Source organism: Aotus nancymaae, unplaced genomic scaffold (assembly GCF_030222135.1).
Source record: "Aotus nancymaae isolate 86718 unplaced genomic scaffold, 86718_ANA_hifiasm-v0.15.2.pri h1tg000077l, whole genome shotgun sequence".
NCBI classification, from domain to species: domain Eukaryota; kingdom Metazoa; phylum Chordata; class Mammalia; order Primates; family Aotidae; genus Aotus; species Aotus nancymaae.
The window spans coordinates 1,856,281-1,879,959 of NW_026988492.1; the positions used below are offsets into that span (position 1 = coordinate 1,856,281).

A 23,679-nucleotide genomic window follows, 5' to 3' on the forward strand; every position below is an offset into this window, starting at 1 on the left:
TGGCCTCCGCCTCCCACAGTGCTGGGATTCCAGGTGTGAGCCGCTGTGCCCGGCCTCACTGTGCGTGTTTTGACCTCCTCACCTCCGTCCTGAGATTTCTCCTGATTGAAAATAAATGGCAATTTCTTCATGAAGCATTCTTTGTCTTTAGTGTTTTCTGTATTTTTGAAATTCCTGTACTACTTGGTTGGCACTTAATTTCCATAATTGAGTATTGTTAGTGAATTTTTCATATACCTATGACTTGCCTCCAAAAATTTATTTTATTTTTTTGTGATGGAGTCTCACTCTGTCACCCAGGCTGGAGTGCAGTGGTGTCATTTCAGCTCACTGCAATCTCCACCCCCCGGGCTCAAGCGATTCTCCTGCTTCAGCCTCCCAAGTAGCTGGGATTACAGGCACATGCCACCATGCCTGGCTAATTTTTTGTATTTTAGTAGAGATGGTGTTTTACCGTGTTGCCCAGGGTGGTCTCGAACTCCTGAACTCAGACAATCCATCCGCCTCGGCCTCCCAGAGTGCTGGGATTATGGGCGTGAGCCACCGTGCCTGGCCCCAAAATTGATTTTTAAGTACTATAGAACAGGGGTTTTATTATAGATATGGCTGTACCCCTGTTATTCCATAACACAATTATTTTCAGACTGGGTGTTAGGTTCTTAGTTCACTGGTGGTGTGCAGCATGCCATCCTGCTATCCCCAGCTGCTGTCACAGTGCATCCTAAGTATAGAAATGTGACCAGCCAGTAATAGCCACTTGGACGCTCTTCTTGACATTTGACTTTTCTTGCTCTTAGGAGGCTTTTCCAGTAATCTGCGGGGGATCATGACCTTGCTCGCTCATGGTGTTCCCAGCACCTCCACCAGACTCTCAGGGTTTGGAAAGCTGTTCTGGGTGAATGGTGTCTACACAGCTTTGAACTTTGCGATTGCAGGAAGTCATGCTTATAAATGCATGTTTAACACAGAAGGTTGTAGATGAGATTAGGTACTTTTAATTTTGTATTATGAGTTGTTTTCAAGATCTAATTATGTGTTGTTAGGAATGGCTGTTTTATTTCTACTTGTGGAAAAAAGGCTGCCTGGAGTGTGTTTACTTTTTCTGATACAGCATCATAGACTGGTGAAGTAATATAGGAACCTCAGAGACCATCTAACTCTCTCGTTTTTATACAGAAGAACTTGGGTGCCCACAAACAGGAAATAACTTGTGCAGTTTCAGGCCTCTTAACCACAGAGTCACTTCATTGCCTTTTTTTGTGGCTACTGATAGACTAGGCTTGCACTCACTAGATGCTCTTGTTATCAAAGCCCAGGTCTCTTGCTGCGCACAATCTACCTGTACGTCTTTAAAGCAGGGTGTCCAATATTATGGCATCCCTTGGCCTCTTTGGAAGAAGAAGAGTTATCTTGGGCCAGATATAAGATACACGAACAATATCTGATGAGCTAAAAAAAATTTTCAAAAAAATGCCTTACTATTTTGAGAAAGTTTATGAATGTGTGTGGGACCACGTTCAAAGCCATCCGGGCTGCACGCATCCCTTGGGCGGCGGGTTGGACGAAGTTGCCTTCAAGCTTCACAACCTACTTTGCTCCTTTGTCCCCTCCTCCCATCTGATAAATTTATAGTTACAAGTTTTATTGTTGTTTGAGGTAGTCCATTTCACACTTTAATTACTAGTTGTGTGATTCTGTTTTGCCTGAGTTCCCATACAGCTAATTTGTTTCCATGCTTCCGTGCAGGATTTTATCAGAAACTTTAAAGTTTCCTGTGGAATATTACCAGTGCAGACTAGTTGTATTTGTGCTGGCTGTATTCTCTTGTTTTAATGTTTTGTGTTAAACTTCCTTTTTCTGAGACACTGTGTACCATAATTTCTTAAAATAAATAAGTGGAAGGCACAGGTATTACATTTCAAATGTCTCATAAGAGAACACTTTATAGGAACAGAGAACTAACCATGTATGTAAGGAATGATGAATTTTATGGAATTAACATATAAAATCTCTTTTACGTGTATTTTATAATGTGTCTTGGAGTCCGTACTTTAAAATTCTCCCATTTTAAATGGATGCCTGTATTTGTAACTGACCAGATGGCCTAGATGAACTCTTGAATCATAATATTAGGGCCTTTCAGAAAAATCAAAGTGCCAATAGATTTGGAAACAAAATAGGTTAGCAAAGGAATGTAAATTGATCTTTGGCTTGAGATAACCAGAAACATACTTCAGTGAATGTTTTGTGGTGTGCAGGCTGTGTTTAAAAGGGAGCCCTAGTTGTTTCGTATGCTAGACCACAGAATCTAGGAGGGTGGGGCCCATTCATTCCGATGACCCTGCATCTAGTTCCGTGCCTGCCATGTGGTAGATGCTTCGTGGATATTTGCAGAATGAATGAATACTGTGGCGTATGGGACTCATCGTGATGATAAACCCTAAAACATGCACATCTTTAAGTCGTTACTTTAAGTGCTTTGGGGCAGCTGGGCATAAGATAAAAGTAGGATTGAAGACAGCTGTCTTAGAGACATACATTTCAGCCAGGATCTCAAATGTGGGTAAGATTTCTGCAAGGGAAGAGATAGGGATGGCTTTCCAGGAAGTACAGACAAGCAGATAACAAGTTTGAGCAACAGGGAGATCCCATGGACTTCATGGCTTGTATCTTGTCATATATGAAGGTACATATACCCTGTGTGTATATACCCTGTGTGAAGGTACATATGCCCTGTGTGTATGGCTCAGTCCCTGCTCATATTCTTTTCTCAAAGGTGATGCATAGGGCCAGGTGCAGTCCTCAGCACTCTGGGAGGCCAAAGCAGGAAGATCACTTGAGCCCAGGAGTTGCAGACCAGTCTGGGCAACACAGTGAGACCACGTCTCTACAAAAAATTTAAAAATGTGCAGGGCATGGTGGTGTATACCTATAGTCTCAGCTACTTGGAATGCTGAGGCAGGTGGATGGCTTGAGGCCAGGGGTTCAAGGCTGCAGTGAGCTATGATAACACCACTGTACTCCAGCCTGAGTGACAGAGCGAGACTCTGTCTCTTAAAAAAAAAAAAAAAAAGTTGATGTGTGTTCATTGAGGACAAAGATGTGTGTGATAATGAGACTCAGGAGCACCCTGTGATCTTGTGGAAATATTTTGAAGATACCATCTAGATCCCTCCCTGGGCTGAGTAGGAGTATCCTGCAAGGAGATGGGAACCCCACCTTAGGCATCAGCAGTCCTGAGGAGACATTGGGAACAGGCCTCTCTGTCCTCACGTATGGCTGTGATCTAAGCTGTGCCACAGTCTGGTGTCCGCTCCTTGGGGCCACACTTAGGATGTTGGGGTGCTGTTGTGCTCCAACTTGGACCCCACGCAGTATGGGGTGTGCTGGATTTGAGTACAGATGCCACAAGGTGCAGTTGGATAACTGTTTGTCCGTAGCTCCAAAGAAGATATCAGAGGTAGGTGCAAGTCCTTCGTCAGGGCTGATTTTTTTCCTGATAATAGTCTACTCCGCTGTATTCATGTAGGAATATTTCTTCCGGTTCAGTTGGGTTTCATATAGCCAGGTGTAAGGAATTAATCCTGTATGTTGAAGTGATTTGGGAGCCTTCCTTATGAAAAATCAGGTCATTTTTGGATTAAGTAATGTGACAGGGAAGCGGGGAGCTACTTCGGGGTCAAGTTTTTGTTTGTTGGCTTTGGGACTCAGAGCCGTTTAGAATTTATCATGTTTCGTTAAGGTTTTTCTTTCCAGGTCAGAAAAATTCCTTTTGGTCTGTGTCAGCATGTCTTGCTTGCTAGGGAGAAGTAAACAGGAGAGGGTAGGTCTTTCTTCTCTTAGGCTGGATGAGGAACCTTAAAGTTCTCCCTGGTTGGTTGTTTTAAATTATTTCTTTTATAAATATGAGAAGAACATTCAATATTTTAGTTTTTTAAAATATCACCCAATATAACGGTTATTGGGCCTAAGGGCAGATCTCTGCCTGGAGATGTCTGTGACCCTATTTTATGTTTATGGTTGTCTTTGTTTCTTTTTTCTTTTTCTTTTTTGAGATAGTGTCTCTCTCTGTTGCCCAGGCTGGAGTGCGGTGATATGGTAGTAGCTCTCTGCAGCCTCAACCTCCTGGGCTCCAATGATCCTCTCACTTCAGCCCCCTGAGCAGCTGGGACTATGGGTGAAGAATGCCAGGCCTGACTAGTTTTATTTTTAAATTTTTTTTGTAGAGTTGGGATCTCGCGGTGTTGCCCAGGCTGGTTTTGAACTCCTGGCCTCAAGCAACCCGCCTGCCTCGGCCTCCCAAAGTGTTCTGGGATTACAGGTGTGAGCCACCACACCTGGCCTGGGTTATTCTTTCAAAGCTTTGAATCTAGTGCTTCCTGGAGCATGGAATGGGATGCATCTTAAATTCTTTATCTGTGATAGGCAATGTGATGCACAGTGTGACTTCTTCATAGTGAAATTAGCCTAGCATATTACCTGGTGGATGATACAGCTTTTATTATTCCATTTTTTCTTTTTTAACAAAAAAAGGTTTCTCTTTTAAAATTTTATTTTTAAAAATAACTTCAACTTTTACTTTATTTGTTTATTTTTGAGATGGAGTCTCACTCTGTCACCCAGGCTGGAGTGCAGTGGCGGGATCTTGGCTCACTGTCACTTCTGCCTCCCGGGTCCAAGCGATTCTCCTGCCTCATCCTCCCAAGTAGTTGGGATTGCAGGCACCCACCAACACGCCCTGCTAAATTTTTTGTATTTTAGTAGAGGTGATTTTACCATATTGGCCAGGCTGGTCTCGAACTCCTGACTTCAAGTGATCTGCCTTGCCTTGGCCTCCCAAAGTGCTGGGATTACAGCCGTGAACTGCTGTGCCCAGCCTCAGCTTTTATTTTAGATTCAGGGATACTTGTGCAGGTTTGTTACATGGGTATATTGCATGATGCTGAGGTTTGGGGTACGACTGATTTCATCACCCAGGTAGTGAGCATAGTACCCAGTAGTTTTTCAGCCCTCTCCTCACCCTCCCTTCTCCTTCTAATAATCCCCAGTGTTTATTGTTGCCATCTTTATGTCCATGTGTACTCACTTAAAAAAGATCTTTTATTTTGGGTATTGTGACAATATCCCTTCCTAATGTGTCCCCTTGGCAAACTTCTTGGAAGAGTCAGTGTGTCCAGTGTGGATTTCCAAGTCAGCATCTGAGCCTAAGCTGTGCTTGACTGCAACATTACGTGGTATTGATCTCAGGAAAGACAAGTGTCCTTCCTATTCCTTAGTCTCTTCCTCTACAAAATACAGCTGAAAACATTTATCTTGCAGGATTGTCCCACGGGAATGCAGGTGTCATGTCAGAAGTGCTCTGTAATCCTAGTGAGGGTGAAGGAATGGAATGGATTAGAGGTGGGCACAATGCCAGGTGCCTGCTTTCATGGTGCTGATGGTTGTGAAGCTTGCAGATACAGATTTCGAGTTCTGTAGCAGAATTTCCTGTAGGTCCACACTGTGGTTTAGGGACTTAGGCTTGGATTATTCCATATTCACTACCTTCCCTCAGTAAAGCCTTCTGTTTTCTGTCTACCAGTCCATCAGGTAACAATACTACCCACACTGTTCATACCTTTCCACGCTCTTACATCCACCAGGACTAGAGTGGGGAGAACTGGGTTGGCCAAGGTGAGTTTTGGCTTGCCATCTTTTCTCTGGGGTGTGAGTAAGATTTTTATCCGGGCTTAAACTTACTTCTTCTGCCTGAGGACCCACCTCTACAGGTGAGGACGAAGGTATTGATATTGCAATTTGGGTTCCTTTTCATTGCAAGGGAATAGTATCTGGATGTCTTCTCTCCCCACATCTGAAATGTTGCCTGGAATGTAAGCTGGAATAATTGCACAGCGTTTCTTGAGCCAGCTCTGAGGGACAGGATAAAGGGTGAGTGGGGGTGTTGATCCCGACATGGGCCGGCATGTCCACGCATTTCTTTTGGCAGCTGGGAGAGCACAGACCTGTGTTTGTTGATTATATTCTCCTAGAAACTCTTGTGTAAGCTCTTTCCAATACCCAATAGGGGTATTATTTTTATTTTTTTCTAGGGCACACTAATTATGCAACACAGTGCTTTGTTCTTTGTTCTGTGCTAAAAAAAAGGCTGAAGATGGCCCCTGCCTTTGGAGATCTTATCTAGAGATAAACAAAATACCATGCATGTACAGGAAATAGGCTATTAAGTGACAAATGTGTTCTAGGTAAATATTTATTTATTTTTAGACAGAGTCTTTTGCCCTGTTACCCAGGCTGGAGTGCAGTGGCACGGTCTTGGCTCACTGCAGCCTTCGCCTCCTGGGTTCAAGTGATTCTCCTGCCTCAGCCTTTAGAGTACTGGGGATTACAGACATGCATCACCATGCCCAGCTAATTTTTTGGATTTTTAGTACAGACGGGGTTTTACCATGTTGGCCAGGCTGATATCGAACTCCTGTCCTCAAGCGAGCCACCCGTTTCAGCCTCCCGAAGTGCTGGGATTACAGGTGTGAGCCATTGCACCTGGCCTAGGTAAATACTTTAGCGTTGGAGCACATTTCATAGAGGGAGTGTTTTTTCTTTCTTGTAGACATGGGGTTTGGGTCTGTTACACATGCTGGAATGTGGTGATGCAATCTTAGTTCACCTGCCAGCTTGAACTTTGGGCTCAAGTGATCCTCCTACCTCAGCCTCCAGAATACCTGGGACTACAGGTGTGCACCCTGACAACTAAGTTTTAATTGTTTTGTAGAGATGGGGTCTTGCTGCATTTCCCAGGCTGGTCTTGAATTCCTGGCATTGAGTGATCCTCCTGCCCTGGGTTCCTGGAGTGCTGAGGTTATGGGTGCCAGCCACTGTGTCCAGCCAAGGGGATGGTTTTTGAACTGGATTTGGAAGATATGTACAATTTGCATAGTTGGAACTCTGGGGATGAAAGCTTTCCAAATATGTGGAAGAGAGTAAATAAAAACACAAGGATTAATTCACTCGACTAGTATTGAGTGAGTATCTTCTGCTCTGTCTCAGACACTGTTTTAGGTGCTTGGGGTTTATCAGTGAACAGAACATCTGAACATCCAAATATGGTGAAGCAACACTGAGGCTGGTCACCATCTGGCTTGGGACGAGCTTTGAGTGCTTGGCCAAGGACGTTAGATTTTGACCTTTAGAAAGTAGTGAGTCATTGGAAATGACTCATATTACAGGACAGTGACATAAAAGGAATATTTTGCGAAGATAAATGTAGCAAGATGTGGGACAGGATTCAAGAGATGGGGTGTAGAAGCAGGGAGATGAATTGGACAGTCATTATATTATGGGAAAGAATGAAATGTATTCACTAGTTATTTAAGAGGACAAAAATTTAAAAGTGCTCATGTATATTATGAAAAGTTAGGAATTATATACAAGCACTGCCAGTTGTGTATAGCAGTTCTTCTGTCTATGGCTGTAGATAGTACACTCTTCAAACTGGTGTGAAACAACGCCTGTGTAACTGTCTGTGAGTAACATTGTGAATTGCTCTGTTGTGTTTCATTGATTGGATGTGTTCAACCTGTTCCTTACTTTTTGCGTGTTTAGCTAGTTTCCCATTCTCTGTTGCTATGTATTAAAATATTCCATTTAGTATATGCATCTTGACCATGTGTCTTTCTCCACATTTTAAACTTCTGGGTCAATGGGCATATTTCATTTTAAGCATTTTGATGCATGGTACCAAATTCTACTTCCCCGTCCCCCCCTCCCCACCAAAACTGTGTGCGAAATACTCAGGAGCTGTATGTGAGAATGCTGGCTTCCTGTATTCTCATGAACTCTGGGTCATTAAATTCGTTTAAAATTAATCTGGTTTCTCAGTTTGTTATGAACAACTCAGATAGTAGCTGAGAGAATCATACAAAGCACAGCTGTGTCAGTTGACCTCTGGTTGGGTTTGGCCAGTGGGAGGTGTGGTGGGAGATAGGAGGCTCCGTGATGAGACAGCCCCAAGGTGGGTCCCCGCTCCCTCTCTGTTTCGGGCCGTGTCTCTGTAGCAGCCAAGTTTCTCCCCAGATTCCCGCTCCTGGCCCCGGGTCCTCCACGGCTCTTGCTTCTGCTGCGGCGCTGCAGCCCTGGGTTCTGGTGCTACGTCCCCTTATTCCCTCAGCCCAGGAGTAGTCATAGCTTCCTGCTACTGCTAACCTGTGGGTGGCCCCTGCCTTCATTGCCATCCTGGTTTAGAGTCACGACTCTTCTTACAAATCTTTGTACCAGTTCCTTGTGTTAACTTCCCTCTCTTTAAAATACTTAGATGATTTGCATTTTCCTGGTCACACTCCAAATGATACATATTTATTCGTGTGGGGGGTGTGTGTGTGTGTACAGGTGGAGCATCTGTCATCTGCAAATCTGAAATGCTCCAGAACTGGAACTTTCTGAGTCCTGACATGATGCCACAAATGGAAAATTCCACACATAAGTACTTAACACAAACTTGGACTTAATACAAACTTGGTTTTGTGTAAAAAATTATTTAAAATACTGTATAAAGTTACCTTCAGGTTACATGTATAAGACCTATTTGAAACATAAATGACTTTTTTGTTTAAATTTAGGTCCCATCTTTGAGAAATCTCATGTGCATGCAAATATTCCAAAATCTGAAAAAATTGGAAATCCGAAACACTTCTGGTCTCAAGCATTTTTGGTTAAGAGATTCTCACCTGTATGTGGACATGTGTACATGTACGTATTATGTACATGTGTGTATATGTATTTTTTTTGTTGTTTGCAGACATGGCACTTGAAATACTTCAAAACACATCTCCTTAGAATAAAGGTGTTTCCTTAAATATGCACAAAGCTGTTATCACATGGACAATTGAGAATCATTTCCTAATGTTATCTCATATTGAGCCATATTAAAATTTCCCTCGTTCTTCCCAAGAGGTCTTCTACAGTGAGTTCTGTTTTAACCCCAGCAAGGACCCAAACATGACTCAGACCTTGAATTTGGGTATTCCTCCTTAATCTTTTTGATCTAGAAGAGTCCCCAGTTTATTTTTTTAATGACAGAATTTTAACATTTTCTCTTGAAGTTTCTAATGTACAGTTTAGTGAAATGCGCCACTGACACTTTACCTAGATCCACCAGTTGTTAACATTTGCTACGTTGGTTTTCCATCAATGTAAACACACAGATACACATCAGTAGTAGTATCCATTTTTCTGTACTGAACCATTTAAGACTAAACTACAGATATTATAACACTTCTCACCCTTATTACTCAAGCATACATTTCCTCAAAACATGACTACTCTTTATATAACTATAGTGCAGTGATCACATTCAGAAAACTTATCAATGTATGATTCCATGGCCTAACCTGACAAATTTCTTCAGTTGGCCTTTCCTTTTTCCCAGCGCTTTTTCCTTCCAGATGCAGGATCCACTCAGGACCATACATTACAATTAGATGTCAGACGAAGTGGACTTTTTTCTTCCTTTAAAGATCAGTGCAGTTGCGTTGTAAAGACAAACGAAAAGAAAAAACTCACATTCTGAATTTGTCTGATTGTTTCCTTATGGTATTGTTCACCTTGGTTCTCTATCCCCTGTATTTCCTGTAAAGAAGTTACGTTATGTTTTGATTAGGTTAAATCAGGAGGATGCTTCTATCAGTAGGAATGAAAAAGGCAAGAAGTTGCTGTTAGAGGGAAGATAAGGAATATAAGCTTAATCTATTTGAAGAAACATAAGACTCCATAAAAACATTGTCCAGTCACAAGTAATTTCCAAATGGGAATTCTTTTGTTTGTTGTGTACAATTTTCCTGGCAGGCTTTTAAAAGTAGCTCCTTGGAGGATTCAAACTGCTCCCAGGGTGAGCTGCAGTGAGAGGTGGATGTTTGGAGTGGGAATGCTGGTGGGGGGTTCTGGTCTGAAGATGTGGCTTTAGCAATTCTCTGCACAGAGGCTAGAGTTGAAACAACACTGAGAAAGAGACTCTGACAGTGAACACTGAAATTATCTGTATGCTTACAGGAGACAAATATGTGTGTATGTGTGTTCATGGGAACCATTTTAAAGATGTAGTAGCTAACTGTACAACATAGTGTATCGAAGAGGTGCAGGGTGTTTCAGCTTCCTTTCTGATCTCCCCTCACCCCTCATTCTGAATCACTGGTTCTCAAACTTTAGTGTGCATCAGAAACACCTGGAGGGCTAGTTTAAATGTATTAATAGGTGTCTGGGCCCCGCTTCCAGAGCCTTTTTGTTTTTTTTGTAGAAACTAGGGTGTATCCCAAGCATTGGAATTTCCAACGTATTATCAGGTGATACTGGCCTGGACTCCCATTTGGAGAACCACCACTTTAAATCAGGATGTGGTTAGAACATGTAATAGAAATTTTAACAGAGTGGCTTTTCAGACTTGGTTTTAACAGCCCATATCTTTTTTACCTCTTCTCTCTTCCCCCCTCCCCTCTCCCCTCCCTCCTCTCCCCTCTCCCCTCCCTCCTCTCCCCTCTCTCCCCTCTCCCCCTCTCCCCCCTCCCCCCTCCCCCCTCTCCCCCTCTCCCCCCTCCCCCCTCCCCTTTCCCCCTTCTCCCCTCTCCCCCTTCTCCCCTCTCCCCCTTCTCCCCCCACTCTCTCCCATCTCCCCTCTCCCCTCCTTTTCTTCTTCTTCTTTTTTTTTTTTTGAGTCAGGGTCTCACTCTGTCTCCCAGGCTGGAGTGCAGTGGCACGATCACTGCTTACTGCAGCCTTGACCTCCTGGGCTGAAGCAATCCTCCCCTGGCAGCCTCCCAATTAGCTCAGACCACAGATGTGTGCCACCACACCTGGCTAATTTTTGTGTTATTAGTATTGATGGGATTTCATCATGTTGGCCAGGCTAGTCTCAAACTCCTGACCTCAAGTAATCTACTCACCTCTGCCCCCCAGACTGCTGGGATTACAGGCATGAGCCACCGTGCCCAGCCCTAATTTTTAAATTTTTTTGTAGAAACAGGATCTCACTGTGTTGCCCAGGCTGGTCTCTTTAACTCCTGGGCTCAAGTGATCCTCCTGCCTCTTCCTTTCAAAATGTTGGAATTGGAGGCATGGGCCACCACACCTGGCCCTTTTTATTAAAAGAAATGTTTTGTGGACCTCGCCTTTTATTTATTTTAATTAATTTATGAGACAAGGTCTCACTTTCTTATCCCGCCTGGAGTGCAGTGGTACAATCATGGTTCACAGCAGCCTCAACCTTCTAGGCTCAAGTGATCCTCATGCCTCAGCCTCCTGAGTAGCTGGGACTACTGGTACCTGCCACCACGCCTGGCTAAGGTTTTTTATTTTGCTTTGATTTTTGTATTTTATAGAGACACGGTCTTGCCATATTGCCCAGGCTGGTCTAGGACTCCTGAACTCCAGCAATCGACCATGGCCTCTCAGAGTGCTGGGATTATGGGCCTGGGCCACCGTGCCTGGCTGGAACTCCTGTTTATGCACTATATTAACAAATGAAGCTGTTGAGAAGAGGCTGGGAGGACGGGCTGTGCAAAGAAGACAAGGAACCCTGACACTTCAGATTGGAAACTGTCGGTGTTAGTCTGAGAAAGGACTTGGGAATGAATGAGTCAGCAGACCTGGGTCGGAGTCCTGGCTGACAGCATTTATGAATTGTCACCTCTTGCCTGCAATTTATGCTCTCTGAGTCTCGGTTCTCTCATCTGAAAATAGGAATTATAAGCTCTCTTGGCACCTGAGATAATGCACATAAATGCAGTTTTTAGAATGATAAAAGGCAGTGCAGATATAACTAGTGGTGACTGCTGTCTCATTCTTGCCTCGCTCTGTCCTTTGCCGGCCTTAGTCTGAGGCCTTTCCCTCAGTTTCTGTAGAAAGGTGGAGGAGTTGAGGGACTTCCATGACTTTGTGTTGGCACGAAAGTCATGTCAGACTTGGTTTTAACAGCACACACCATTTTTTCCTCCCCTCCCCTCCCCTCCCGTCATCGATGGGCTGATTTCCCACATTACTGAATAATTTGTGACTCTATGAGAGATTACGTGTTAGTTCTAATAAAACGGAATGCCAGAGTTACTTCCTGGAGCTTGGACCTCACCTGGTTTCACGCTGCCGTTCTCATTTTTGATTGATTGGATACATGGAGCTGTCTTCCTGTCAAGGGTGGCAGCAGGTCTGTGGTTTGCTCTGTGTTGTGTTGTACTGAGGTTTTGGCGTTGGTGGTGGGTGTGGTTTGGAGTGGAGAAGTGGGGGCCGAGTAGTGTACTTAGCATGAGATACTAGCCTCTCCCTTGTGGGGATACAGGTCATTATTTTGTTGAATATCAGCTATGACGTCTGACTATCTGTGTCTTCTCCCTTCATTGAGAAGGCAACAGAAACATTTAAATAATGTTTAGCAGTGTTCCTGTAACAAGATTGAAAATGGGCCCTATGTTTCAGTTTATAGGAAAAGAATGGCTTTTTTTTTCTCCTGAGACAGGGTCTCAACCTGTTGCCCAGTCTGGAGTGCGATGGTGCTGTCATAGCCCACTGTATCCTCTACCTCTCGGGCTCAAGTGATCCTCCTGCTTCAGCCTCCTGGATAGCTGGGACTATAGGCACACACCACCATGCCCAGCTAATTAAAAAACCAAAAACCACAACAAGAAAAAGAAGTTCTTGGTAGAGACGGGGTCTCCCTACATTGGCCAGGTTTGTCTCGAACTCCTGGGCTCAAGCAATCCTCCCACCTTTGCCTCTGAAAGTGCTGGAATTACAGATGTGAGCTACTGTATATGGCCAATTGACATTTTAAAAATGAAGCTGATTAAATCAGGAAAAGTCAGAATTGCATGTGTGGTATCTGTCTTGAAATGCCAAAGATTTTTTTGTTTTTTTTGAGACTGATTCTCGATCTGTTGCCAGGCTAGAGTGCAGTGCTGCCATCTCGTCTCACTGCAACCTCTGACTCCCTGGTTTAAGCGATTCTCCTGCCTCAGCCTCCCGAGTAGCTGGGATTACAGGCACATGCCACCACGCCCAGATAATTTTTGTATTTTTAGTAGAGATGGGGTTTCACCATATTTGCCAGGCTGGTCTCCATCTCCTGACTTGGTGATCTGCCTGCCTCGGCCTCCCAAAGTGCTGGGATCACAGGCGTGTGCCACTGTGTCCAGCTCAAAGATTCATTTTTTTTTTTAAAGAACAGAACTTCAGAATATATTCTAAAAATGTTTTTGGTTTAAATTGGAGAGTTGCATACCTCGAGAATCTAGAGAGAAGCATAATTCCTGCTGAGTGTGCTTGCTCTTTTTTTTTTTTTTCCGAGACGGAGTTTCGCTCTTGTTTCCCAGGCTGGAGTGCAATGGCGCGATCTCGGCTCACCGCAACCTCCGCTTCCTGGGTTCAGGCAATTCTCCTGCCTCAGCCTCCCGAGTAGCTGGGATTACAGGCACGCGCCACCATGCCCAGCTAATTTTTTGTATTTTTAGTAGAGACGGGGTTTCACCATGTTGACCAGGATGGTCTCGATCTCTTGACCTCGTGATCCACCCGCCTTGGCCTCCCAAAGTGCTGGGATTACAGGCGTGAGCCACCGCGCCCGGCTTATGAAATATTTTAGACATCTGAGGGGCATTTTTAAAAACAAAAACATGGAAATGTTTTTATTTATTATATCACTAACTAGGACTTTATTTGTCTTGGTAAGGTGACAGTCATGTGGCTGATCTGGCTGGTGGATGCTGGGCTGTAAACTGTGCGCCGTGGTTATTGTTTAAAGGACTTTTCAAACTTGTTTCTCTTCAGTCTTTGTGTTTCTCAACCTGACATGTGTGCACATGGTCAGATAGCACTACTAGGATTGTCATGAAAAGGGGCAGAGCTTTCTTTGGGATAGTTTGCCTTTTCCAGCTCTTGCACCTGGTTCTTTTGATACTGACTTTTGTATTTTAATGTAAATTGCCTATCTCATTTCCTTTTTCTTTTTGTCATCTACTGACTCAACCTGGAAGATTTAACCTATTTCACTACCCTGTGTGTGCTGTGTCCCCACTCACAGATAGCCACTTCCAGGATCTCTGTTCCTTCATATGTATTTGTGTCTGTCTTTCTCCTCGCTCTTACACAGATATTTTTTAGACCGCTTTGTTGCAAATGTAGTTACAAATTTGATAAATATTCTAGGTTCACATTATTTTTATTATTAAAGCTGCTCATATATGAACCACGTATGATACCTTGATTACCTTTTCTTTCCTTCACGACTTTTGCGTTTTCCCTGAAACGAGGAATGTTTTTTCCTTTGGTTGGCCTTCTGTGAATTTATAACTAATTAGCCTCAGCTTTAGTCAGTTGTTAAAATGCGTCTTGCTGTGTTTAGTTGCAATGAGTACTCTTTCAGTGCCATCTTGAAGAGGTCACATGTGGGGTGTCTGGACTGGTCACTCTGCTCCTGGTTTGCAGCTGATGTCCTGGAATCTGGGATCCACCTTCACCATCGTCCCGGGAGCTGTTTTCTGTGTTATGACTCCTGTTTACTTTCTTTCTTTTTGTTTTTTTGATACGTAGTTTCGCTCTTCTTGTCCAGACTGGAGTGCAATGGAACGATCTCGGCTCACTGCAACCTCCGCCTCCCAGGTTCAAGTGATTCTCCTGCCTCAGCCTCCGAGGAGCTGGGATTACAGGCATGCGCCACCACGCCCGGCTTATTTTGTGTTTTTAGTAGAGATGGGGTTTCTCTATGTTGGTCAGGCTAGTCTCAAACTCCCGACCTCAGTTGATCTGCCTGCCTCCGCCTCCCAAAGTGCTGGGATTACAGGCATGAGCCACTGCACCCGGCCATGTCTCTTGTTTTCGTATGCTGTCTGTGTCATTCTCATTCATAGGTTATTGCCTTATTTTGTTGGAACACATCTTCTAGTGACAAAGGGGTAATATTTTTGGAAACATTGCATTTCTAAGAAATATCTTTTTTCTGCTTTAATACTTTACTGGTATTTGGGCAAGATGTGGAATTCTAGGATGGGAAATTCTTGTAGGAATTTTGAAGTCACGGGTAGATGATTATCCAGATTTCAGTATTGCTCTGACTCCTTCTCTCTCACTGTGGCCTGTTGTATTTTCTGGAAGTCCTCCTCCCCTAACCCCTGCCAATCTTCTGTTTTTCTTTCTTTTTTTCTTTTTTTTTTTTTGAGATGGACTCTCACTCTGTCACCCAGGCTGGAGTGCAGTGGTGTGATCTCAGCTCACTGCAACCTCCACGCCCCGAGTTCAAGCGATTCTCCTGCCTTAGCCTCCCCAGTAGCTGGGATTATAGGTGCCTGCCACCACGCCTGGCTAATTTTTGTATTTTTAGTAGAGATGGGGTTTCATCATGTTGTCCAGGCTAGTCTCGAACTCCTGACCTCAGGTGATCCACCTGCCTCGGCCTTCCAAAGTGCTGGGATTACAGGTGTGAGCCACCATGCCCAGCCCAGTCTTCTGTTTTTCTTTTGTGCTCTGATGTGACTTGGTGATGTCTGCTTTCATACGTTGTGTTGGGGTCTCTGTGGAACTTTTTAATGTGGAAACATACGTCTTTTTGGGGAATTAACTAGAAATTATTTTTGGTTATTTTTCTGTTTTTCCAATTCTCTTTTTCTGGAACTCCTGTTACTCAGTTGCTTGACTTACTTGACTGGTCTAATTTTGTTACTGGCCTTTCTATTTTGTCTTTGTCTTTTTTTTTTTTTCCAGCTTCCTAGGGGAGATTTTTTTTAGCATTTTATTTATGTTTTTAGACAGCATCTCTGTCGTACAGGCTAGAGTGCAGTGGCCCAGTCGTAGCTCATCATAGCCTTGAACTCCTGGGTGCAAGCAATCTTCCTGCCACAGCCTCCTAAGTAACTGGGAATGTAGATGTGTACCACCACACCTGGCTTATTTTTAGTTTTCCTTTCTTTCTTTCTTCTTTTTTGTACAGATGGGATCTTGCTGTGTTGCCCAGGCTGGTCTTGAAGACCTGGCCTCAAGTAGTTCACCTGCCTTGGTCTCCAACGCAGTGGGATTTTTTTTTACAGGGATGAACCACTGTGCCTGGCCCATTTTTTGTATTTTAATTTCAAAATGCTTTTTTTTTTTTTTAAATTCTCCCTCAGCACATTTCTCCCTTTCTTGCTTTTCTCCCTTCTCATCTTCCTCTGCAGCCTGGGCGTACCATCATCTGACCTCTCTTTGGATATCAGTGATGGATTTTTAATAGCATCTTTTTATACAGTCTCTGGTTCTTTCAAGTTGTTTACTATTTGTTTTGTTCTCTCTTCATCCTTGGGGTGTTCTTAAAAGCCTGTCTCTCCATGGTTGGCTCTGACTTAAGGCACTAACGGTAACTTGAGAGCCCTGAGCTCGGGCCAGGGCGCTTACACTGTGCGCTTCACTGGAGAGTCCCTGGACTGGGCCAGATTCCCCGTGGCCTTTTCTCTTTAGATGAACAGAGGCCCAGGGAAAGATCTTCCCACCTCTAGTCTGGGGGCATAAGCCCTGGTTGCCATTCTGGGAGCAAGTGGAAGCAAAGGGCTGGATTTTTCTACAGTCAGTACATAAATATTGACGTGTCTCCTCTCATTTTCAACAAGGCACCTCTGTAATTGTTCCTCCTCTAGTCCAGACCTGCTGTCTGAGCCTGCAGTGAACTGCCAGGGGCTGGCGGGTGCTGTCGCTGTGCTGTGTGGAAGCACTGGGAAACGGGGGCATTAATTGCTGCCTAGACTTTCAGACAGTCTCGTTGTTTTCCTCCCATCTTTTGAATGTATTATTATTACTTGTTCTGAGAGAGGGTCTCACCATGCCCAGGCTGGAATGCAGTGACACAGTCATGGCTCACTGCAGCCGCGACCTCCCCAGGGTCAAGTGATCCTCCCATCTTAGCCTTCTAGGTAGCTGGGACTACAGGCATCACTACCATGCCCAGCTCTCTCTCTTTTTAAAAAAAATTAAAATTGTTTTATTATTATTATTTTGAGATGCAGTGTTGCTCTCTTGCTCAGGCTGGAGTGCAGTGGCGCAATCTCAGCTCACTGCACCCTCTGCCTCTCGTGTTCAAGTGATTCTCCTGCCTCAGCCTCCTGAGTAGCTGGGATTACAGGTATCCGCTGGGATTACGTGTAGCTGGGATTACAGGTATCTTTAGTAGAGACAGGGTTTCACCATGTTGGCCAGGCTGGTTTAGAACTCCTGACTTCAAGTGATCCACTTGCCTCGGTCTCCCAAAGTGCTAGGATTACAGGAATGAGTCATCACACCCAGCCAAAATTGTTTTATTAGTTTAAGAGATAAGCTCACTACAGCCTTGAACTCCTGGGCTCAAGAGATCCTCCACCTTAGCCTCCCAAGTAGCTGGACTATAGGCACAGGTGCACATTGCCACACCTGGCTGATTTTTTTTCAGTGTTTTGTAGAGATGCTGCCTCACTGTTCCCCAGACTGGTCTGGAACTCTTGGACTTGAGTGATCCTCCTGCCCCTGCCTTCCAAAGTGCTGGGAATGGAAGCATGAACTACCGTGCCCGGCTTCTTCCCATCTGTGTCACTGTGTTCTGACATTCTTGGTTCTCCCGTTCCAGACCCTCTTACAGGCTCTGCGGGGCAAGTCATGCTGCTTTCTGGCTTTCCCCACAGTTTCCTTGGGGTTTCCTTTCTCAGTTCTGCAAAATGTGTCGCCTCTGGGCCATCTGCTTCCCAGCTTCCAAAAATTGTGTTTCCCTCACTTCCCTCTGTTCTCTTTGTCTTTGTGGGATTATGCTTGGAAAAAACAAAAACAACAACAACAAAATCCCCACAGGTATTGTGGTTTCAGTGGGCTTTCAGGAGGAAAGAAAAATAAAAGTGTATCTGTCTGATAACGATGTTTTTAGCCTTTCATTTTTATCTTTGTGTTCACAGCGTTCTGAATCACCTCTGCCACCCCTCCCTCCGCTCACACCCTCCTTCCCCCTGCTCGGGGTCCTCCTCTTGTGCCCTGGCCCTCCCCTTTACTCACTTGTTAAGAGCTGATTCTGCTAAAACCTCCCCGTAAACCGAGCTTTCCAAGTAAGAGTGATCTTTCCTTCCTGAATTCACAAAACATTTTCTTTTTTTGGGTGTAGTTTTTTTTTTTAACACATGGGCTTCCTCTTTTTTTATGACTTATGTTTTGTCGGATAAATTTTATTTTATTTTTGAGACGAAGTTTCGCTCTGTTGCCCAGGGTGGAGTGCAGTGGTGTGATCTCGGCTTACTACAGCCTCCACCTCCTGGGTTCAAGTGATTCTCCTGGGACTACAGAAGAAGGAGGAGCTGGGACTACAGGCATGTGCCATCATGCCTGGCTAATTTTTGTATCTTTTGTAGAGATAGGGTTTCATCATGTTGGGGTGACCTGCCTGCCTTGGTCTCCCAAAGTGCTGGGATTATAGGTGTGAGCCATTGCACTTGACCTGTCAGATATATTTTAATTTCTGACATTGGGTGATGATGGTTTCTTTGCCTTCATGCAATGCTTTGCATGTAGTAAGTACTCAATTTTTTTTTTAAATCAACCTGGATTTTTCAGTGATCTTTTTCTGGTCTTAAGTTAGACAGGATATTGACCATTGCTGTATGCCATGGTTAATGCAAAAGTAGGGTGTTATTTCTAGTTGCAGATACTTTTCTTGAAATTTGCACATGCAGGTAATATGCATTATACAGGTCATAACTCACAGAAGTTCATTAACTTGCTGCGTGGTATGAAGATGCTGTTTATAGAATCTGAGAGATTTCCTGAAGGTAGGCTAGGAGGTAGTCTCTCCTTAGGACTTTGCACTGTTTTCTCTTACCACATCCTGCGGCAGAGTGGGCATCAGCATGCCTTGCAGCTTGCATCTGGTAGGGTTACCTCTGCTTACATTCTAACTTAGTCTCAGGAAATGTTCTCTCTAGCACAAGGCCAGGTCAAGCTCGTGTTCATCTGAACAAGAGCAGCGATTCTTCATGTGGTTTTGTCTCCAGGTTTCTTCTGTGGCTTTGGACCCATCCTCGGGAGCCTTGCCCCACAAGGTCATTTGCTGCTTGATCATCTGTTTGATGGATGAACTCCTCTCCTCATTTATTGCTGTGTATGATGGATTTTTGGTTGTCATAATATACAATTATTGTTAGTGTTTAAGTCTTTCATTATTTTAAATGGATATATCCTGAATGAGAAACATTCTTCTTCTTTTTTTATTTTTTTATTTTTTTTAAAGATGGGGTTTCACCATGATGGCCAGGCTGGTCTTGAACTCCTGACCTCAGTTGATCCACCCATCTCGGCCTCCCAAAGTGCTAGGAATACAGGCGTGAGCCACCATGCCCGGCTCTTCTCAATTTTAAATTGAATGTTGTGTTATGTTTATTAACCCAATGACTGATACAGTTATTATAGAATTAGTGTTTATTGGTAGTATAAAAAGTGGCTTATCACAACTTTTATCTTCCCCCTGAGACATGGGGCCTCATTCTGCTGCCCAGGCTGTAGTGCAGTGGTGCAGTCATAGCTCACTGTGGCCTTGTACTCTTGTGCTCCAGGGATCCTCCTGCCTCAGTCTCTCAGTTAGTTGGGACTAAAGGTGTGGGTCACTATGCCTTGACCTCCCAAAGTTTTGGGATTACAGGGATCAGCCACCAGGCCAGACCTTATCACAATATTTTTTGTCCAGCTACATTTCTAAGTGTCTATGGACTGGACAGCCATGATTTCTACCATTATTATTTTAAACTTTTAAAAGCAAACTACTACAAAGTGGAATTAATAAGCATGCTCCAGCATTTTCTTTATTGGATATTTGACTCTTCCCTTGAAAATACAGCAAGTCCTCTGTTTATTGAAAGGGAATTATGTTATGAAAGCTGCCAGTGAAAATCTCCCAAGAGACCACTGTTCTAAGGAGTTGTATTTTTCAGTGGCAAAAATATCCTTCCTGGTTTATAAACTCTAGTGGGAGGAGGTCATTTTTATATGATTTTTTTTTTAAATGCAACATGCTCTGTTGGGGTTACTGTTGTTGTCCTGCTGAGTTATCTTCAAAAAGTAATATCCATTCAGCACATTTTTATGGAGTAGCATTTAATAAGTGGCAGCCTGGTATTTGCCTTGGCATGATGTTACCACGACTGCTTGGCATAGCTGAGCGTTGAGCCAGGACCCCTCCAGAGGCAGGAGTTGACAGTTGACTCTCAAAATTAGAGAACCCTTGATCAGTTAGTTGGAGGATGATAAGCCAAGTTTATAGACTATTTTGAAGAGGGGATAACAAATTCCGCTGATAGACCAAATAAGATGAGGACAGACAACAGACTTGGGTTAAGCATTGTGGAGGCCGTTGTGGATGTGATGGGTGGTTTTGGGACTGTGGGGGAAGAGGAAGCCTGATTGGAATGGGGTTATGGGAGGAGACACGCTTGAAGCAAGTATAGACAATTCTTTAAAATATTTTGCTGTCAAGAGGATCAAAGAATTGGTATAATAACTGGAAGGTAAAGTAGGGTCAGTGAAAGGTTTTGTGCTGCATGTGTAAAAATAATTCACAGCCTTTAAAGGCTCAAGCTTGACACCTGACTACTATCTTCCATATGATTGTAGTTTTTAGGAACATTAACAGCGGGACAGGCTGGGCTCAGTGGCTCATGCCTATCATCCCAGCATTTTGGGAGGCTGAGGTGGGAGGACTGCTTGAGCCCAGGAGTTGGAAGCTGCAGTGGGCTATGTTTACATCATTGTACTTCAGCTTGGATGACAGAGCGAGACCCTGTCTTAAACAAAAGAAAACAGTGGGCAAGGAGTTAGATTGCTGATCTGATTTGGGGGTGTGATGGTCAGGAAGAGCTCTTGGTGAAGTGGATGCCTGTGGAAGTCTTGATGGATGGACAGGGTTGGCCTGGAGGGTAAGGTGGGGTCCAGGCATTGGAGGCCTTGGGCACGAAGTCAGGGGTGGGGGTGGGTAGATGGAATTGTGCAGGGCCTAATAGAGGCTGTGAAAGGAGAGGTGCTGGGGAAAAGGCGAAAATGTAGCAAGTTTTGAGGATGAAGTTAGGAGGTTGAGAAAGTCCATAGGTGGGGATTTATTTCCAAGGGGTGGCTACGAATGTTATATAAAGGCTGTAGACAATGATTTCATCTGGAGGGAGTTAACAGGATTACGAGGCTTAAAGAATGGTTTCACAAGCCACATTTTGGAGGTCAGTGTGCTTGTGTGTGTGTGGAAGTATTTTCGAAACAAATGGTTGATATTTAAGTTGATTGGGTCACCCTTGAGCTTGCTTGGTGGGAAGAGGTGGGCAGGATGTGGTTTTCTAAATGACCAGGGAGCACCTCTTCCTTATTCACCCTCAGGACATTAATGACTTTCAATTTTCCTTGAAGAGGAAATACCATTTACCATTAGTAAACGGTTTTGGGACTTCATTCTTTGGGGACTCAACACATCTGGAGATGACAAATTCTGGAGCTGTCTCAGTGGCAAGTGTCCCAAGGACTCCTGGACGACATTGTAATTAGGATTCATGTGCAGTCAGAGTAGGCTCCACAAATGAAGAGGAAGCCAAGGGGTGCGTGTGTGTGTGCGTGTGTTTACAAACTTATTCTCAGTGTTCTAGATAAATGATTCCTTTCATAGAGGTCCAGACAGATGAAGGTGCAGAGGAATTCTGTTATTTGCATAATGGTTTTAATGGTAATGTTTAAAAACTTGGAGGATTAAGGTCTGAGCTCTTGCTGTACTGGTTAAAAAGTGACAAAGATTGGTCAGTCTGCATTTTTAAAATAAGTGTTCCATTTTAGTGATTCTTAGGCGTGCTTTGTTAGAGATGGACTTGGAGAGCTTCTTAAGAATATGGATTCTCAAAAACAAACAAAAGAAGAAAAAAAGAATATAGATTCTCCCCACACCCCTGCCCCAGGGTCATGTCAGTATATCTGGAGTCCAGGAATCCGTATTTTAACTCTCATTAATTGTTTCCCTCCTTCTTCCAAGCTTTGTTTCAGGAAAGAACTATATCAGACGTCACCTTTTAGATTTGAAGAATGGAGGATTACCTTGAACTTTTGGATAGCAGTTGTGTGTTGCAGAATGAAAACAGTAGGGAATGGTGAAACATACAATTTAGTATATTTTCATTTGAATATGTACATGAGAGTGATGTGGAAGTTCAGAAACACACAACTGTGTTCCTTCAGATAATTTGAAAGCAGTGTTTTAAGGATTTTAAAATATGTGTTCACCAGATAGAAGTGTATACAATTTAAAATGATGTCCCTTTTTTCCCTTCTCTCCAATTCCACTGCAGTGATAACCACTGCAAATTTCGGTGTGTATGTTTAGGGGTGTGTGTGTGTGTGTGTGTGTGTGTGTATGTGTGTGTGTGTGTGATTTTGCCTCTCTGAAAGGAGGCTCAAACCACACAGGAAGCGCTTTGTTCACTATGGTCTTGTCAGCATCCTTCTGCGTCCCTATCTTTAGACCTGTTTGTAAGAAACACTTTGAGCCACCAGGGTGTGCAAACTACTTTTTACAGATGAGCAAAAATATGAATTCTTCAGACACATAATATATGCTGTTTGCTCTTTAGAATATTTCTGTAGATTGCATTGGGTGGATTGATAAGTGTTTCATATATTGGGCAATTGGAAATCTAGTGTGCTTTAGGGAAATCTGGTATGCTTTAGGGAAATCTAGTGTGCTTTAGGGAAATCTAGTGTGCTTTAGGGAAATCTGGTATGCTTTAGGGAAATCAGTATGCTTTAGGGAAATCTAGTGTGCTTTAGGGAAATCAGTATGCTTTAGGGAAATCTAGTATGCTTTAGGGAAATCAGTATTTCTTATGCAGTACATATTGCTGGTTTATGCAGCTCCTGTCATAATGGAGTATCAGTATCAGAGCCAGAGGGAAGAGTGTGTATGAGTCACTCCATCATAAAAGGAGCAGTAACTTAACACCAAACTTAGGGTGCTGCCTGAATTTTAAATCAATTACAGTATTGTTGATACGGTCGATTCTTGTTTATGGGCAGGAAGTTATCATGGTTTGAAATGTCTGATTCCCTTTTGGTGATGCTAACTTGCTATATTCAGTGTTTCTGTTCTTTCCTTTAGGATCCAAACTACTGGATACAGGTGCATCGCTTGGAACATGGAGATGGAGGAATACTAGACCTTGATGATATTCTGTGTGATGTAGCAGATGATAAAGACAGAGTAAGTTCAAGTCCCGGGGAACCTGCTCTGCATGCATTATTTTTGAGGGCTGCGGAGTGGGTGCGATTCTTTTCCTTTCTGTTTTAGACACATACTTTAAATTATGTTTGAGCCACCCACACTACTATATTTTCTTTTATAGTAAGTATCACGAATCTTCACTGTCCTGAATACCAAGGTATAATGATTTTCTTGATACCTGGGACTTAACACTAAGTTTTAGGGTTTTAAAATTACAGCTTTGCAATGGAAGTATCACAAAAAGATTTTTGTGCCTTATTCCACCTTAATTTAACCAAACATAACACCTTTCTTGACAACTCGGGCCTGTCCTTATCATCTCCGTGTCACACAGTATGCAGCAGCTCTGCGTTCTGGTCCCAGTGTTGGTCCAGAGAAGATCCATCCCAACAGCAGACTGTGCAGCCCACTGCATTCCTGTGTGATGGTCGAGTGTG

At 43.6% G+C, this 23,679-nt stretch overlaps 1 protein-coding gene across 20 annotated transcripts in view; it reads left to right on the top strand.

Moving 5' to 3' along the window:
• The window catches only part of PARD3 (par-3 family cell polarity regulator), a 704,358-nt gene that overhangs the window by 106,765 nt on the left and 573,914 nt on the right, over positions 1 to 23,679 (top strand). For all 20 annotated transcript variants that reach the window (XM_021665196.2, XM_021665212.2, XM_021665198.2 and 17 more), the window contains exon 2: positions 23,120 to 23,221. In XM_021665196.2, coding sequence (XP_021520871.2) covers positions 23,120 to 23,221 — 102 coding nt within the window. The remainder of the gene's footprint in view (positions 1 to 23,119; positions 23,222 to 23,679) is intronic.